Here is a 19,138-nt window from a genome sequence, read left to right as displayed (position 1 = left end):
GGATATGACATGGGCATCACACGCCTCAGCATTCGTGAGTAAGGCAAGGCAGTGCCTTTACCACCTCAGGCAATTGAGGAAATTCAGAGTGTCTCCGAGGATCCTCCAGTGCTTCTACGCAGCGGCGGTGGAAAGCATCTTGTCCGGGAACATTACCATCTGGTTTGGGAATTGCTCTGCCAAGGACAAGAAGGCTCTGCAGAGAGTAGTGCGTTCGGCCGAACGCACTATGGGAACTTCACTTGCCCCCCTGCAGGAACTATACATCAGGAGGTGCAACTCCAGAGCCAACAATATCATGAGAGACCCCTTCCACCCCTGCAACGGACTGTTCCAGCTGCTACGGTCAGGCAAACGCCTCCGTTGCCATGCGGTGAGAACAGAGAGGTTGAGAAGGAGTTTCTTCCCAGAGGCCATTCGGACTGTAAACGCCTATCTCACCAGGGACTAACTCTACTGAACGTTTTTCCTTCCATTATTTATTATGTAAAGGTATATGTGTGTTATGATTGTGTTTATAGTTTGTTTGGTTGTTTGTCTTTTTGCACAAAAGTCCGCGAGCATTGCCACTTTCATTTCACTGCACATCTCGTATGTGTATGTGACAAATAAACTTGACTTGACTTGACTTGACTTGACTTGACTTGACTTGACTTGGACTCTCTATCCAGCAGAGACCTCCTCCCTTCCTCCAGGCTGTAAGAATTTAGCGAATTTCAATTAAATCTCCTCTCATTCTTCTATACCCTACCGAAGTCAAAGAGGACACTAGAGAAAGTTGTTTAAATTTTCAAGAGGAAGGTCTCAGTGGTGGATGTGACACAGTAGCGTAAAAGGCACCAGACACAAAACAAGGAAACACAACGCATGATCGGGATTGCTGTGCACTTCCTTGCAGAGGAATGGAGGAAGGTTCAAAAAGAACCTTAACAGGAAGTGTTAAGTGTTGAATAGGGAAGTGGGGCAAGACAAGCGGAATGAAGTTGGTTGATATTCAAGTGTAGATATAGACCCGGCAGATCCCCCTGTGCTCTCGCTGTCAACCCTCACGACTAAAATGTTTTACACCCATTTCATGCATTCACGTAGTCATGACTGCAGTGTGATAAGGACATTCCAAGGATAACCTCTCCTTTAAAAGGATGTCATATTCTGCTTGCCCGCGATAACGGCCTTTCCTTCGGAAGAGAAGGTGAACGCTAAGCTCCCATTTATGAAGCCGAGTCCTTGGGGCCTGGACCTTCCTTCCCAGCTGCATCATTATTTTGGAAGCACTGCTGTCATGTTCAGGGGTGGAGAGGTTTACATAGCAATGTGTTAGATGGAGTGGTGCTGGTCTCTGAGTGACTCACCATGGATGGTGTAGGTGAAGCCTCCCGCCACTGCTGCCACGTCCTGGCCAAACCCATCCTGGATCACTTCCTGCTCAGCCTGCAGCTGGGCCTGGGGTTCAAACACAAATACAATTCAACATTGTGGGAGGCAGACGGAAATATCCATAACACACCCACCACCTGGCCAGGTGGGCACCACGCCCACACACACCGACCACTTGTCTGCTTACATGTGGATCACATCTGCATGCAACAGACCGCACACCCACACATGCAGACAGCATGCCCACAAACCTATCCACCCGCTTAAGTGGAACACACACGGACACACGGTTGCACGCACACACACACACACACACAAGAGCACACACACAAGCAAGAGCGCACATGCATGCACACACCCACACGGACCCCACACAGGCCGACCACACACACCCACAGACAACCATCCCACTAATATCAACCTCCAGTTACATTGAAATCACAAATTTCAGCACATTTAACTGGAGTGTTCACTCTGACAAGGCAGTGGGGCTACAGTAAACACTCCCTGGTGTTGGCCTGAAAGACACTGTAAAGCTTTTTCTGCCATGGCTGACATCAATCTATTCAGAGGCTGATTGCCTCTCGCTCATTTGGGGATATATTCCTGTGTGAATTCTGATCTTCATGATAAGGTCAATTTACCATAATACGAGGATCAACTTACTGCAAAGAACCTGAGGACACCTCCTCCATTGTTAAGCAGAACATCAGAGAGGTTCATGGTGATGAGATAGTCTGAGTCCTGGGTCTCCCAAGCAATTGTGCCTTCAAAGCCCTGGCAGAAGGAGGAGAGGGTGTAAAGTGTGTGAGCCATCCCTGCTGCACAGTGTGGACTGGTTCCACACGTTCACAATTTAACCACAACAAATTGCAAACACTAGATCTGCTGTCATTTGCACAGCTACAAGCGACCCAGCCACATGTGGAGTATTGTGTACAGTTTTGAGGAGGGACATCTTTGTGATTGAGGCAGTGCAGCGTAGGTTCACGAGATTGATCCCTGGGATGACCGGACTGTCATATGAGGAAAGATTGAAAAGACTAGGCTTGTATTCACTGGAGTTTAGAAGGATGAGGGGGATCTTATAGAAACATATAAAATTATAAAAGGACTGGACAAGCTAGGTGCAGGAAAAATGTTCTCAATGTTGGGCGAGTCCAGAACCAGGGGCCACAGTCTTAGAATAAAGGGGAGGTCATTTAAGACTGAGGTGAGAAAAAACTTTTTCACCAGAGAGTTGTGAATTTATGGAATTCCCTGCCACAGAGGGCAGTGGAGGCCAAGTCACTGGATGGATTTAAGAGAGTTAGATAGAGCTCTAGGGGCTAGTGGAGTCAAGGGATATGGGGAGAAGGCAGGCACGGGTTATTGATAGGGGATGATCAGCCATGATCACAATGAATGGCGGTGCTGGCTCAAAGGGCCGAATGGCCTCCTCCTGCACCTATTTGCTATGTTTCTACTACATCTTGCATTACCATGGACTTGATTCCTAATTGTATTTTATTGCAGTATTTTTCTTTTCACTGTCTTATAGAATGTATGTGTCATTTATGTATAATTTGTGTAATTAATTTTGTGGATGTTGTCTATGTGCAAGCAAGATTTTCATTGTACCTATATCTCACCATACTAGTACATAAGACAATGAACTTGATTTGACTAGGGAAGCACAGTGGCGCTGCGGTGGAGTTGCTGCCTTATAGCGCCAGACACCCGGGTTTGATCCTGACTAAGGGTGCGGTCTGTACAGTTTGTATGTTTGCCTTGTGACCGCGTGGGTTTTCTCCGGGTGCTTCAGTTTCCTCCTACATTTGCGTTTGTAGGTTAATTGGATTCTGTAAATTGTCCCAAGTGTGTTGGATAGAACTAGTGATGGGTGATTGTTAGTCAGCGCACACACAGTAGGACAAAGGGCCTGTTTCCACTCTATATCTCTAAACTAGATTAACTTGCTTGACTAGTCTTTGGAGAGTCTGGCCAGGAAAGTGTTGGTGTTACGGGTGGAATGGAGAGACTGAACCACATGCATGGGGGAAAAAAAATTAACATGGAGCTGGTTGATTGGTCAGGCAGGAAATGGAAGTTGAGATGGGAAGGAAGCTGGAGAAAATGAGGAGTTGAAGGCGACTACCATCATGTGATGCCTGGGCCCATAATCAAAATAGTCGAAAGACTGAGCCTGGGTTCGGTAGCCACATGCTTTCCTGAGGGAAAAGAGCAGGGATTCCACGAGAATCCAAGGCTACTCACATCCCGTTGCCCATTAGCCAGAGAACAGAGCGTTTTGTGGATGTTGCGCATGGTGGATCTTAGCAGCATGGTGCGCTGACAACAACCTGGTCCATTAACTCCAAGAAGACCAAGGAGCTCATTGTAGACTTCAGGAAGTCCAGGGGCGGCACGCACACCCCCATCCACATTAACGGGACGGAGGTGGAACGTGTTTCTAGCTTCAGGTTCCTGGGTGTTAACATCTCCGATGACCTCTCTTGGACCCACAATACCTCAACTCTGATCAAGAAGGCTCACCAGCGTCTCTTCTTCCTGAGGAGACTGAAGAAGGTCCATCTGTCTCCTCAGATCCTGGTGAACTTCTACCGCTGCACCATCGAGAGCATCCTTACCAACTGTATCACAGTATGGTTTGGCAACTGCTCTGTCTCTGACCGGAAGGCATTGCAGAGGGTGGTGAAAATTGCCCAACGCATCACCGGTTCCTCGCTCCCCTCCATTGAGTCTGTCCAAAGCAAGCGTTGTCTGCGGAGGGCGCTCAGCATCGCCAAGGACTGCTCTCACCCCACCCATGGACTGTTTACCCTCCTACCATCCGGGAGGTGCTACAGGTCTCTCCGTTGCCGGACCAGCAGGTCCAGGAACAGCTTCTTCCCGGCGGCTGTCACTCTACTCAACAACGTACCTCGGTGACTGCCAATCACCCCCCCACCCCCCCCGGACACTCCTCCCACAGGAAAAACACTATATGCTAATGTATATATGCTAGTGTAAATATTTATTCAAATCATATGCTATGTCGCTCTTCCATGGAGATGCTAAATGCATTTCGTTGTCTCTGTACTGTACACGGACAATGACAATTAAAGTTGAATCTGAATCTGAATCTGAATTTGACATCACCCAACCTGAAAAACGGAGAGATCAAACATTGCGGGGCTACAAACTGAGCTTTCCAACACTTGTTAGCACAGGCTTTATATAAAGGAAAGAGGAAATAAAAACAGGCCATAGCCTTTGCCCCTACCTTTGGCAAGAGGAACCTCTCCACAGGTTTATACCACATCTGGTTGACTTGGAGCCCAGAGCTGAGTGGACTAAAGCGAGCACTAACAATCACCTCCTGGCAAAACATACGCATGGTAAAATGGTTACTCATGAATTCTTGACATCGTTACAGAGTGCTGCCTCATTCAGCTCACTTTCCACAACACTCACCATCCAATTTACAAGGACTATGCTACTCATCAGCTGGTTGCCACAAGGACTCTGCTGGTCCAAGAGGAACGCCTCTTATTCATCATGAGAACCAACATATGGCAGCTATGTCACCAGAACATGTGAATGAATAAACCAATAAACCTTTGAGACTTTCCATAGTACAAATTCCCCTTTCACGTGAACATGGAAAGTATTGAGATCTTCCGATCTCAATCATATGGGAGATATGAGGAGAGGTTTGATGAAACTCAGTCAAAATAAGGAGGATGCGGGGTGTGGATTGCTGAGATTAGGATCAAGTAGCTGAATGTACACGGGTCACGAGTATTGCAACTAAGGCAATATTTTAAAGAAGGATGAAAATATTATGCGGGCCATTCATTGCCTGAGGAAATCACTATATCCCCCATAACATTGGTGGTTGGATTCTGGTATGGTATCGGATAGAGGCAGCAGAATTATGGAAGAGATATATAGAACATAGAAAATAGGTGCAGGAATAGGCCATTCGGCCCTTCGAGCCTGCACCGCCATTCAATATGATCATGGCTGATCATCCAACTCAGTATCCTGTACCTGCCTTCTCTCCATACCCCCTGATCCCTTTAGCCACAAGGGCCACATCTAACTCCCTCTTAAATATAGCCAATGAACTGGCCTCAACTACCTTCTGTGGCAGAGAATTCCAGAGATTCACCACTCTGTGTAAAAATTTTTTTTCTCATCTCAGTCCTAAAAGATTTCCCTTTATCCTTAAACTGTGACCCCTTGTTCTGGACTTCCCCAACATCGGGAACAATCTTCCTGCATCTAGCCTGTCCAACCCTTTAAGAATTTTGTAAGTTTCTATAAGATCCCCCCTCAATCTTCTAAATTCTAACAAGTGCAAGCCGAGTCGATCCAGTCTTTTATCATATGAAAATCCTGACATCCCAGGAATCAGTCTGGTGAACCTTCTCTGTACTCCCTCTATGGCAAGAATGTCCTTCCTCAGATTAGGAGACCAAAACTGTACACAATACTCCAGGTGTGGTCTCACCAAGACCCTGAACAACTGCAGTAGAACCTCCCTGCTCCTATACTCAAATCCTTTTGCTATGAATGCTAACATACCATTCGCTTTCTTCACTGCCTGCTGCACCTACATGCCTAATTTCAATTTTGTAAGAATCAGTCTGAAGAAGGGTTTCGCCCGAAACGTTGCCTATTTCCTTCGCTCCATAGATGCTGCTGCACCCGCTGAGTTTCTCCAGCATTTTTGTGAACCTGCCTACTTCCAATGACTGGTGTCCCATGACACCCAGGTCTCGTTGCATCTCCCCTTTTCCTAATCGGCCACCATTCAGATAATAGTCTACTTTCCTGTTTTTGCCACCAAAGTGGATAACCTCACATTTATCCACATTATACTGCATCTGCCATGCATTTGCCCACTCACCCAGCCTATCCAAGTCACCTTGCAGCCTCCTAGCATCCTCCTCACAGCTAACACTGCCCCCCAGCTTCGTGTCATCCGCAAACTTGGAGATGTTGCATTCAATTCCCTCGTCCAAATCATTAATATATATTGTAAATAGCTGGGGTTCCAGCACTGAGCCTTGCGGTACCCCACTAGTCACTGCCTGCCATTCTGAAAAGGACCCGTTTACTCCTACTCTTTGCTTCCTGTCTGCCAGCCAGTTCTCTATCCACATCAATACTGAACCCCCAATACCGTGTGCTTTAAGTTTGTATACTAATCTCTTATGTGGGACCTTGTCGAAAGCCTTCTGAAAGTCCAGATATAACACATCCACTGGTTCTCCCGTATCCACTCTACTAGTTACATCCTCGAATAATTCTATAAGATTCGTCAGACATGATTTACCTTTCATAAATCCATGCTGACTTTGTCCAATGATTTCACCAGTTTCCAAATGTGCTGCTATCCCATCTTTAATAACTGACTCTAGCAGTTTCCCCACTACTGATGTTAGATGAGAAAGAGGGGTTTGACCTGAAATTGCAGAATTCGATGTTCATGCTGTTGGGTTGCAGGCTACCCAAGCAGAATCTTGCTGGACAGGATATAGAGTAAGAAACACAACCCGGAGTTAAACAGGACACAGCCAGCTTATGTGCAACTTGCCTCCAGCGTGGTCTGGTAGAGTCGGACTGTGAGGTTCTGGTTAAAAGCTGCTTCCCTCTCATCGTGGAACACACCCAACCTCGTAATGACAATAGGATGGAGAACTCGGAAATCAATCTTTGAAACTTTGCTGCCAAGCAACATCAAGTCAGGACTTCCAGATAGGGTGACCGCTTCAATTTCCTGTCCTATGACTACAGAAATAAAAAGAAAATTACTTTCCTAGAGTGGCTTCCACAACCTCCAGATGTTCAAAAATAGTGCAGGGCTACAGAGCCGATGATATTCCTTTCAGGTGAAATTACATAATTTTTTGAACTGATGGGACACACAGTAACAAAACCAATGGCCAGTTTTGTTAATGTTGATTGAAGGATGAATATTAACCAAAATATGGGAGAGAACCTCCTCTCTTTTCATCTGCTTTAATGGGCAGAAAGGCTCTCAGTTTAATGTCTCATCTGAAAGACAACACCATAGTGCGTAACTCTGCCATTGAAGGGTGTCAGCTCAGATATCATACTCGAGTCTCTAGAGTGAAACTTGCACCCTCAGCCTTCTCGTACAAGTGTACGATTGATCTGTGACCGGCATATTGATTATGGATGCACGGAATTAAATTTATATCCTTAAATCATACTTCAGCCTCAAAATTAAGTCTATTGCACGTGCTATTTTGTAAAACCTGGCATTTGCTGATAATAAGGGTTGATTTGGTGATGGTGAGGAAACTGGCTCAGGCAGATGGAGGCATGACCATAGCCCATCTGTCTGATTTACTGGTGTAGTCGAGTGACCAGTAGCTACTTCTGCATTTATCAATGCAAAGTGCCCAGTGAAGGTGCAGCCTCTGACCTGCGCTTTTCACTCAAAACAAAACGCAGCAAACTGCACAGCACCGGCAAAGAGGCACAAATGAAAGGGTTCCCATAGGTTGGAGATATAAGCCTTCAGAACAACGTAATAAAAAGGAACTGCAGGTTGATACCAAAGATAGACACATAAAGTTGGAGTATGGCAGGTCAGGGAGTATCTCTGGAGAAAATGAATAGGTGATTGTTCGGTTCGGGACCCTTCTTCAGACTGATTGTAAAAGGGAGAGTGGGAGGAATAAAAACTGGAAGCAAAAGAGAACAGGACAAATTAAGGTCGGCAACAGATGACCTCAGGCAAGGAGGACCCGATAGGCCAATCTATGGATAGAGACAGGTGCGAGCCCAAGTAATGTCACTTATCCATTTTCTCCAGAGATGCTGCCTGACCTGCTGAGTTACTCCAGCAATTTGTGTGACGCCTTCAGGACAACACTGTGTGTGGATCCAAGGTAGAAGCAGCCTACGCAGGGTTGGAGACAATGGAGGGAAGATCTGCAGAAATGATGGAAGTTGGTGCAGCTTGTCCCACCTCCATCCTCTTCCATAATCTCTTCAGAATGCCTTCTCTGTTCTTAGCGTCTTGTTCTTTCCTCGCCTCCCACATTCCCCTATATTGCTTTCATAAGTCACAAACATGAGCACATCTTTCTCTGGTCAACAGACTGAGCACATAGATGTCAATAGTATCCAGAGTGCCTTACCTGGGTCAGTAAAGTTCAGCAGCTGACAGGAATAGGGGTCCTCTCGATCCTCGTCAGGGATGTCACAGCCATAAGAACCGATTATAAACTTTGCAAGTACACTGCCGGAGACAGAAAAAAAGAGACAAAAAGGACTTGAATTTCATCAGGACTTGTAGTTTGATATCGGCAGCAAGAATGAATAACTTGTGGTGAACCTAAAATTGATCAGAAGGTTGACTGAACTACCTACCCCAATGTGCTGTGGGCCCCAGTGTCAGAGGTGAATCTGTCAAACAGACTAATCTGCAGAGGAAGCCCTAAATGTTTGTTTATTTGAAGGACAAACTCATGCTGGACCCATGCTGTGTGACATTGTCACCACAGGAAAAAGACATAATTTAAATAACAAGATGTCTTCACTGCTCAGCATGTTGGTAGGTGTGAATATTAGTGGACACACTTGTTTACAAGGTTTTGATCAATAAATTTAAAATTAACTCTTCTCCTTCAAAGCGTTTTGACAGTCGTAAGGAAATAGAGCATGGAAACAGGTCATATGGCCCACCTAGTCCACATTGACCATTTAAACCTCTCTGATGATAATCCCATATTTTTTTACTTTCCCCACAATCAAGAGTCAAGAATGTTTAATTGTCATATATGTTTCGGCAACGAAACAATGAAATTCATACTTGTTGCAACAGGGTAAACAAAATTACACACAGATTACATACATATAATAATCAATAATACAATAAATTAATAACTATAATACTGGGAAGATAAACAGTGCAAAACTGAAGATAGACACAAAATGCTGGAGTAACACAGTGGGTCAAGCAACATCTCTGGAGAAAAGGTGCAAAATCGACATCCATTGTGTAACCTAAGGCACAGTTTATAGAAGATCATCCTTGCTGAGGTTTTTTTTTCATCTAGTCTCACCAATTCTTCCCAAATTTTACCACTCATCTGCACACTAGGGACAATTTACACAGGCAAACTAACCAACATGTCTTTGGGATGAGAGAGGAAATTAGATAATCCGGAGAAAACCTACATGGCCACAGGGAGAACTTGCAAACTCCACACAGACAGTAAGTTAGGATTGAACCCATGTCTCTGGTGCTGCAAGGATGTGGCTCTACCAGCTACACCACTGTCCTGCCCAATGCTGCATTAGCCTTCCAACACTCTAAAATAGGCCATACAGAATGGGGACAGTACAATCAAAAGGGAAGATTATAATCACCATTGTGATAGAAACATAGAAAAATAGGTGCAGGAGTAGGCTATTCGGCCCTTCAAGCCAGCACCGCCATTCAATATGATCATGGCTGATCATCTAAAATCAGTAACCTGTTCCTGCTTTTTCTCCATATCCCTTGATTCCCTTACAAGGTTATTTAGTAACTTGTCAGTTTCTTTGTTGAACTAAATCTAACTCTCTCTAGAAAATATCCAGTGAATTAGCCTCCACTGCCTTCTGTGGCAGAGAATTCCACAGATTTACAACTCTCTGGGTAAAAAGGTTTTTCTTCATCTCAGTCCTATATGGCCTACCCCTTATTCTTAAACTGTGACCCCTGGTTCTGGAATCCCCCAACATCGGGAACATTTTTCCTGCATCTAGCCTGTCCAATCATTTAAGAATTTTATATGGTTCTATAAGATCCCCTCTCATTCTTCTAAATTCCCGTGAATACAAGCCCAATCGACCCATTTTTCATAATATGTCAGTCCTGCCATCCCGGGAATTAACCTGATGAACCTAGGCTCTACTCCCCCAATAGCAATAACGTCCTTCCTCAAATTAGGAGACCAAAATTACACACAATACTCCAGATGCGGTCTCACCAGGCCCTGTACAACTGCAGTAGGACCTCCTTACTCCTAAACTCAAATCCTCACCCAATGAAGGCCAACATTTCATTAACTTTCTTCACTGCCTGCTGTACCTGCATGCTTACTTTCAGTGACTGATGTACAAGGACACCCAGATCTCGTTGCACCTCCCCTTTTCTTAATCTGACACCATTCAGATAATAATCTGCCTTCCTGTTCTTGCCACCAAAGTGGATAACCTCACATTTATCCACATTATACTGCATCTGCCCACTCACCCAACCTATCCAAGTCACCCTGCAGCCTCATAGCATCCTCCTCACAGCTCACACTGCCACCCAGCTTTGTGTCATCCGCAAACATGGAGATGTCACATTAAATTCCCTCGTCTAAATCGTTAATATATATTGTAAATAACTGGGGTCCCAGCACCGAGCCTTGTGGCACCCCACTAGTCACTGCCTGCCATACTGAAAAGGACCGATTAATTCCTACTCTTTGTTTCCTATCGGCCAACCAGTTCTCTATCGATGTCAATACCCCAGCTCCAAACCGATGTGCTCTAATTTTGCACACTAATCTCTTGTGTGGGACCTTGTCATACACCACAACCACTGGCTATCCCTTATCCATTCTACATGTAACATCCTCAAAAAATTGCAGAAGATTAGTCAACCATGATTTCCCCTTCATAAATCCATGCTGACTTTGACCGATCCTGTCACTGCTTTCCAAATGCACTGCTATAACATCTGGAACTGATCCAGAGTCGAGAGACATTGGAAAATGATCACCAATGCATCCACAATTTCTAGGGCCACCTCCTGGAGTACTCTGGGATGCAGACCATCAGGCCCTGGGTATTTATCTGCTTTCAGTCCCAACAGTTTACCTAACATCTTTTCCTGACTAATTTGGATTCCCTTCAGTTCCTCCCTCCCACTAGATCCTCGATTCCCTAGTATTTCTGAGAGATTGGTTGTCTTCCGTAGTGAAGACAGACCAAAGTACTAATTTAACTGTTCTGCCATTTCCTTGTTTCCCGTTATAAATTAACCTGTCTCTGATTGTAAGTGACCTACATTTGTCTTCACTAATCTTTTCCTTTTTACATATCTAAAGAAGCTTTAACAGTTAGTTTTTATATTCCCCGCAAGCTTTCTTTCATGCTCTTCCCCCCCTCTTAATTAACCTCTTTGTTTTCCTCTGTTGAGTTCTAAATTTCTCCCAGTCCTCTGGTTTGCTGCTTCCTCTGGCCAATTTACATGCTTCTTCCTTGGATTTAACGCTATCCTTGATTTCCTTCGTTAGCCACACTTGAGCCGCCTTCTCCGTTTTATTTTTTTGCCAGACACGGATGAACAATTTTTGGAGTTCATCCATGCGGTCTTTAAATCTTTGCCATTGCATCTCTACCATTGCACCATGGCATCACCATGCCATTGCATCTCCACCCTTTAAGTATAATTTGCCAGTCTATCCTAGCCAATTCCCATCTCATACCTTCAAAGTCTCCTTTCTTTATGTTCAGGACCCTAGTCTCTGAATTAACCACTCTCCATCCTAAAGCAGAATTCCACCATATTATGGTAACTGCTGCCTGAATTATTAGCAAAAAGTGCTGACAGAGGGAGAAATAGCTGCAGCTACAGGTTCCAAACTGTGCTATGCTGCTCTATCCGGCTTATAAGATTTCCCCCAATTGAACACGTTCAGACTAAACTAAAAAAGAATAGGCGTAGGTAAAATTAACCGCATACACTTCACAAACACTGGACAAACCAAAGTGCAGTACAACTATTCACGTATTTCCGGTGTACAAGATCAGGGCAGATATTTTGAGCAGAGTCCAACAAACAACTACAAAAGCTCTGGTTACATTATAAGATTTAGCAATGAGAGGCTAGGCATTGGCTAGAGCACCATGCCTTTAGCTATTAATGCCACAGGATCTTTCGTTGATCATCAACCTGACACTTTTAACTTCTCTTTCTACGAAAGCCACCTGACCTGCTGAATGTTTCCAATATTTGTGTTTTAATTACCGTAGATGTTGTTGTGCACACATTACTGCATCATTACTCAAGGAGCATCAAATGAAACTGAATTTAGATCAATCTTAGACAAACACCACCTGTATTCTGTATGAATAATGGAGGCAGAGCAATTTTCACAATTCAGTTAATTCATCAGTGACCATGGCCTCTTGACGTCTCTCATGAGTGGGAAAATCATTCTATATCCACCCTATCAAACCCATCCATGACTTCAAGGACCTTGTCTTGTCTCTATTAGAGCAATTCACTCAGGAGACACTGAGCAGCTGATGTGGGGAATGATAAAATAGAAAAAATAGCAAAATAGAACAAAAGCATTGTTGGAAGAAAGTATATTAATAAAAAGAACACTAGAATACTGGAGGTTACAGATAGACCTGGCAGAAATATATAAAATTAGGACAGGCAGAGTTAGGGTGACTACTCAGAATATTTTTCCTAAAATAGAAAAATCAAATACTCGAGGGCATAGCCTTAAGGTGCGAGGGGCAAATTTTAAAGGAGAGGTGTCTGATAAGTTTTTTTTAAAAACAGAGGATGGTGAGTGCCTGGAACGTGCTGCCAGGAATGGTGGTTGAGGTAGATTTGATAATGGCATTTAAGAGGCTTTTGGATAGGCACATATATGCAGGGAATGGAGTGATATGGATATGCGCAGGTAGATAAGAGATAGTCTTGTCATCATGTTTAGTATAGACATTATGGGCCAAAGGGTCGGTTTCTGTGCGGTACTGTGTGCTATTTCTAATATTTAAAAAAATAATGGTCTTTCTGATAACAATGTTTTGTTTGCTACTGCCAGCAAAAAAATACTAAAGGATGTATATTGCATTGTTTAATAGAATATCATGGCACAAGCGTTGACAGACGCGTTTGTTTGTCAATTTCCACGGCCTCTGCTGTGAAACTATGTTCTTAAGAGATGACAGTGTCTGATCACTGAGGTTATATAGAAGCAGTTTGTGCTTCTAGAATGTGTTTTTCCTAATACAACATTTTTTTCTATTGTCAATTTCCATAGTAACTTTTAAATAGTTTTCCAGTTCCCAATCAAAATTGCGTTATAATTCTGCCCATGTAATATAAATAGCACTCCTTAATTCATCAGTCGCCTTATATCCAATCAGCATTATGGAAACCTATACGTGGACATGGTAAACAATAAGGAGGAAGTTATGGTGTAAATATGTTGGCAGATTAAACTGACAGCAATTTAAAATGGAGAAGTGTGCAGTGATGCATTTTGACAAAAAAATAAGGATGGACAAGGTAGTTGACACACTGTTCTAGAGGGTGTTCATGAACAGAAACTGTTCTATATTGCATCTATATGAATCATTGATAATGACAGACTTGCAGACAAAGAAGATAGTCAAGCCAATGGGATCCTGCGATTCACAAATATAGACAGAGCACAAAAGCACAGGAATGATGTCAAATCTTTAACACTGGATAAACTGCAGCTGGAGTAATTTGTCCAATTATATACCCCATATGTTAGGAAGGATGCAAATGTTCTTGAGGAGGTGCAGAAACGTCCTGCAATGATTCCAGGGACGTTTTGCATTGTTTAGCTTATACAAGTGACTGCAGATGCTGGTTTACAAAAAAAGATTCAAAGTGCTAGAATAACTGCAGGTCAGGCAGCATCTCCAGCAAACGTGGACAGGTGACTTTATGAGTCAAGACCCTTCTTCAGACTGAAAAAGTCCCTGATGATTCAACAACTGGGAGCATGGATTTAAAAGGATGAAATATTGGTATGGACAGATCATCACTATCACTCAGTCAAAATCCTGGAACTCTCTCCCTAACAGCTTTGTGGAAATACCCACACCTCAAGAACTACAGTGATTTATGAAGGTAGTTCACCACAGCTTTCCCAAGGGATATTAGAGATAGGCAATACAATCTAACTTCAGCCATTCCATGAATAATGGCAGAAATTTTTTAATTCACCCATTATTATTTACTGTTCTAAGGTGATTTTAGTTGTAAAAACTCTTCATAAGCCAAAAGCATTGAAGAGAAACACTGTGTTTGGGGAAATGCACTCACCGCTGGTTGAGTTGTGGAACATGCCCCAGCCAGGTCTTCCGTAGGGCACTCCGTAGGTCATGATGGTGACGAGCTGATAATATCCCAATCACAAGATCATACGGGTCTGTTGTCCACCCTGTAGGAGCAGGCAGAAGCAATGGATCTGTCAGGGTAGTCCTATTTGTGGATTTTGGAAAGGAGATAGAAACAGGCAGTACAGTTTGGGGAAACTATAAGCTTGGAAGCCGTGAAGGGGAGATCGCCAGAGGTGATGAGGAAATGGTGGCCTGATGTTCATCCTTGGTGTTATGTACAAGTGATAGGTATGGGGAGATGTCCGAGAGCTGGTGCGTGGCACATGACCTTGGAGCCCTAGTCCTACCAGTGAAAATGCAGCATCCTAACAACAGTGGTTGAAATCCTAGGGTACTATCTGATTCACCTCTCTCCCTTTGAGGAAATTGCATTTTGTCTCTGGAACTAATATACTACAAAGCTGAGAATTATATTCTGCTTTCTGTATCTTCCCCTTCTTTCTTCTTATTGTACTTGATCCATCTTGACTCCGTTGCTTTTCAACGTGTACACCTATGACCTGCCAGAGACCATCGCTGGAAAATATGGGTATGCCGACGATCTAGCCATCCTGATGAGACATAAAGAGTGGAAGACAATCGAATGCTCCTTGAGTCATGACATGGGGACTTTGGCAGTATACCTACGACAGTGGCGTCTAAAGCTGAGCGAAGACAAAACAGTGTCAACAGCATTTCATCTAAGCAACAAGGAAGCTAAGCGAGAGATAACTGTCTTTGTTAACAATATGCGCTTGGACTTCCAACAAACACCCACTTACCTCGGTGTAAAGCTGGACAGGTCGCTTACATTTCGTCAACACCTGGCTGGTCTCCACGACAAGGTCATGGCACGTAGTGGCCTCATCCGACGCCTGGCAGGAACAAGTTGGGGAACCAGTCCATCAACTCTTCGCACCTCTGCCTTAGCTCTTGTGTATGCCCCAGCTGAGTACCTGAGCACCCATATGGAGTAGAAGCAGACATACCAGCCTGGTAGTCACGAGCCTGAACAGCACCTTGCGAACCATCACTGGGTGCCTTCAATCTATTCCAGTCGAGCAGCTCCCTATACTTGCAGGCAGTCCGCCTGCAGGGATCCGAAGGCAAGCAACAACTCTGGCACTATCTCGTCGTGCTATGGACCCAGATCACCTCCTCCATCAGGCTATCAGCAGAGAGCAGAGGCCACCCCGACTGATGTCCCGTCACCCCTTTGTTCCACATGGAAAACAACTCCTAGCTTCCATCCAACCAACTGAGGCAAAAGTACACTGGATAGCCACCAAGTGGTCACAGGAGTGGAAGGCAACCTCATCTCCATTACACAGCTACGTCTCTTCACCAGATAAAAACTGTCCAGGGTCTGACCTCCCCAGAGGAGCATGGGTGAAACTCAACATTCTTCGTACTGGAGTTGGGCGTTTCAAGGCCAGCATGTGGAGATGGGGACTCCGCCAGAGCCCAGCCTTTGAATGCGGAGCAGAACAACAGACAGCCAACCATGCCATCTCTGGGTGCCCACTCTTCCACCCACCAAATGGAGCTCAGGGCCTGGCAGACATTGACGCAGAGACAATAACCTGGCTGCTCAACACCCGGCTTGAGTAACTATTCCTTCGGCCCACTGAGTCCGCACCAACCAGTGATCACCCTGTGCACTAACTCTAGGGACACACTAGGGACAATTTCCAATTTTACTTAAGCCAACTAAACTACAAAGCTGCACGTCTTTGAGGTGCGGGAGGAAACCCTAGCACCCGGGGAAAATCCAGGTGGTCCCCCCGAAGGTTGTAGAGGCCAATTCAATGGATATTTTTAAGGCATAGATAGAAATAAAAAGATTCTAAACTAGTTTAGTTTCGAGATACAGCGCGGAAATAGGCCATTCGGCCCACTGAGTCTGCACTGACCAGCAATCCTCGCACATTAACACTATCCTGCACACACGAGGGACAATTTACACATATACCAAGCCAATTAACTTACCTACTTATACTTCTTTGCAGTGTGGGAGGAAACAAAAGATCTCGGAGAAAACCCACACGGTCACGGAGAGAAAGCACCCGTAGTCGGGATCGAACCCGGGTCTCCAGCGCTTGCAGCAACCTTGGAAGGCAGCAACACTACCGCTGCACCACCGTGGCTGCCCACATTAGTACAGATGTCAGGGGATATAGGAAGAAGGCAGGAGAATGGGGTTAAGAGAGATAGATCAGCCATGATTGAATGGCGAAGTAGACGTGATGGGCCGAATGGCCTAATTCTGTTCCAAGAACTTATAAAAACCCACATGGTTGCGGGGAGAATGTACAAACTCCATACAGACAGCACCAGTAGTCAGGATCGAACCCAGGTCTCGGCGCTGTAAGGCAGCAACTCCACTGCTGCGTCACCATGCCACCCTCTGAGCTGTTTGGATAGCATGCAAAAACAAAGCTGTTCACTGTACTTCGGTACAGGTGTCAATAATAAACCTGAACTTAAAGTAATTGAAGCAACAGGACCATGGAAGCACATGTATTTTGGTACAAGGGTCAATCATAAACCTGTACCTAAAGCCATTTAAGCACCAAGACCATCACCCATTCCTTCTATCCAGAGATGCTGCCTGTCCTGCTGAATTCCTCTAGCATTTTATGCCTTTGAGTCAATATCACCAACAACTTCTCCTGGATCACCCATATTGAAGCAACGACCAAGAAGGCATACCAACACCTTGACTTCCTTAGAAGGCTTTGGAAGTTTAACATGTCCCTACAACTCTCACTAACTTCCACAGATGCACCATAGAAAGCATTTGATCAGTCTGAAGAAGGGTCTCAAGTCTCAACCCATTCCTTCTCTCCAGAGATGCTGCCTGTCCTACTTCAGCATTTTGCATCTATTATCAGGATGCATCACAGCTTGGTTTGGGAACAGCTCCATCCAGGACCGTACGAAATTGCAGCAAATGTGGACGCAGCCTAGGCCATCACACAAACCAACCTCCCTTCTATTGACTCCATTTATACATCATGCTGCCACGGCAAGGCCAGCAGCATAATCAAGAACAAGTTGCACCCTGACCACACCTTCTTCTCCCCTCTCCCATCAGGCGAAAGGTACAGAAGTGTGAAAACGCACACCACCAGATTCAGGGACAGTTTCTTCCCAGCTGTTATCAGGCAACTGAATCATCCAACCGCAGCCACAAAGCAGTGCTGAACTACTATCCGCCTCTTTGGTGAATCCCAGACTATCCTTGACAGGACTGGCTTTAACTTGCACTAAACGTTATCCCCTTATAATGTATCTATAAACTGTAAATGGATTGATTGTAGTCATGTAATGTCTTTCTGCTGACTGGCTAACACACAAAATCTGAGGAACCTAACACACCTAATCTGAGGAAAGATATTCTTGCTCCTAATCTGAGGAAAGACATTCTTGCCATAGAGGGAGTACAGAGAAGGTTCACCTGGGATGGCAGGACTTTCATATGAAGAAAGACTGGATTGACTCGCTAGAATTTAGAAGATTGAGGGGGGATCTTGTAAAAACTTCTTAAGGGGTTGGACAGGCTAGATGCAGGAAGATTGTTCCCGATGTTGGGGAAGTCCAGGACAAGGGGTCACAGCTTAAGGATAAGGGGGAAATCCTTTAAAACCGAGATGAGAAGAACTTTTTTCACACAGAGAGTGGTGAATCTCTGGAACTCCCTGCCACAGAGGGTAGTCGAGGCCAGTTCATTGGCTATATTTAAGAGGGAGTTAGATGTGGCCCTTGTGGCTAAAGGGATCAGGGGGTATGGAGAGAAGGCAGGTACAGGATACTGATTTGGATGATCAGCCATGATCATATTGAATGGTGGTGCAGGCTTGAAGGGCCGAATGACCTACTCCTGCGCCTATTGTCTATGTTGCTAAAAGCTTGTTCACTGTACCTCGGTACACGTGACAATAAACTCAACTGAATCTATGATCGCGGCGCGCGCCCGCTCACTCGCGGTGACGTCACAGCGCGTCCCCGCCGCCGCGCGGAAGCTCGGCCGTTAAACCGCCATTACCTGGGAGCGGCGCGAGGCGGCCGCGCCGGCAGCCGAGCCGGAGCCCGAAATGTACGGTAACGGCGAGGATGCAGAAGCAGGCCGCCGCCAGCACAGCTGCGCTCCGCATTGATTACCATGGAAGCCCCGCTACCCACGCGTATCGCCTGCCAGCTGATGGGCGCCCGGCGCCAATCGACACTTTCTTTTACCGCTCTTGGGGAGGCCGAGCTTCCCCTCCGCAGGTTGTGCGCAGACGCGGGAGGGCGGCGCGGAGCCCTCTGGGAGTTGTAGTTTCAGGTGTGCTCACAAGGTGCAGCAGGTGCTGGTAATCTGAATTATAAGCAGCTGGTGGACAAGGAAACTGGACATTTCACATGGATAGTCTTTCAACAGTACTAAGAATATGTTTATAATTGGGGTGTTATCGAGATGAAAAATTCCTACAGACCTGAAAAATTAGAAGGTACACAAAAAAGCTGGAGAAACTCAGCGGGTGCAGCAGCATCTATGGAGCGAAGGAAATAGGCAACGTTTCGGGCCGAAACCCTTCTTCAGACTCTTAACCCTTCT

General features: G+C 45.1%; 1 protein-coding gene across 8 annotated transcripts in view; it reads right to left on the bottom strand.

The window, feature by feature from the left end:
• b3galnt2 (beta-1,3-N-acetylgalactosaminyltransferase 2) overlaps positions 1-18,840 on the bottom strand; it is a 28,123-nt gene extending 9,283 nt beyond the window's left edge. For 2 of the 8 annotated variants that reach the window (XM_033021763.1, XM_033021771.1), the window contains exons 1-7: positions 18,587-18,838; positions 14,483-14,600; positions 8,541-8,641; positions 6,965-7,158; positions 4,643-4,738; positions 2,044-2,154; positions 1,353-1,443 (exon numbers count right to left, since the gene is read on the bottom strand). In XM_033021763.1, coding sequence (XP_032877654.1) covers positions 1,353-1,443; positions 2,044-2,154; positions 4,643-4,738; positions 6,965-7,158; positions 8,541-8,641; positions 14,483-14,600; positions 18,587-18,695 — 820 coding nt within the window. In that variant the 5' untranslated portion in view covers positions 18,696-18,838. Of the gene's footprint in view, positions 1-1,352; positions 1,444-2,043; positions 2,155-4,642; positions 4,739-6,964; positions 7,159-8,540; positions 8,642-14,482; positions 15,111-18,586 lie in introns of all 8 variants that reach the window. The other 6 variants (XM_033021764.1, XM_033021765.1, XM_033021769.1 and 3 more) reach the window with 6 other exon arrangements.
• Between the last annotated feature and the right edge of the window lie 298 nt (positions 18,841-19,138).

This window comes from Amblyraja radiata, chromosome 5 (genome assembly GCF_010909765.2).
Source record: "Amblyraja radiata isolate CabotCenter1 chromosome 5, sAmbRad1.1.pri, whole genome shotgun sequence".
Classification (NCBI taxonomy): domain Eukaryota; kingdom Metazoa; phylum Chordata; class Chondrichthyes; order Rajiformes; family Rajidae; genus Amblyraja; species Amblyraja radiata.
This window is presented reverse-complemented; position numbering and strand designations above follow the sequence as displayed.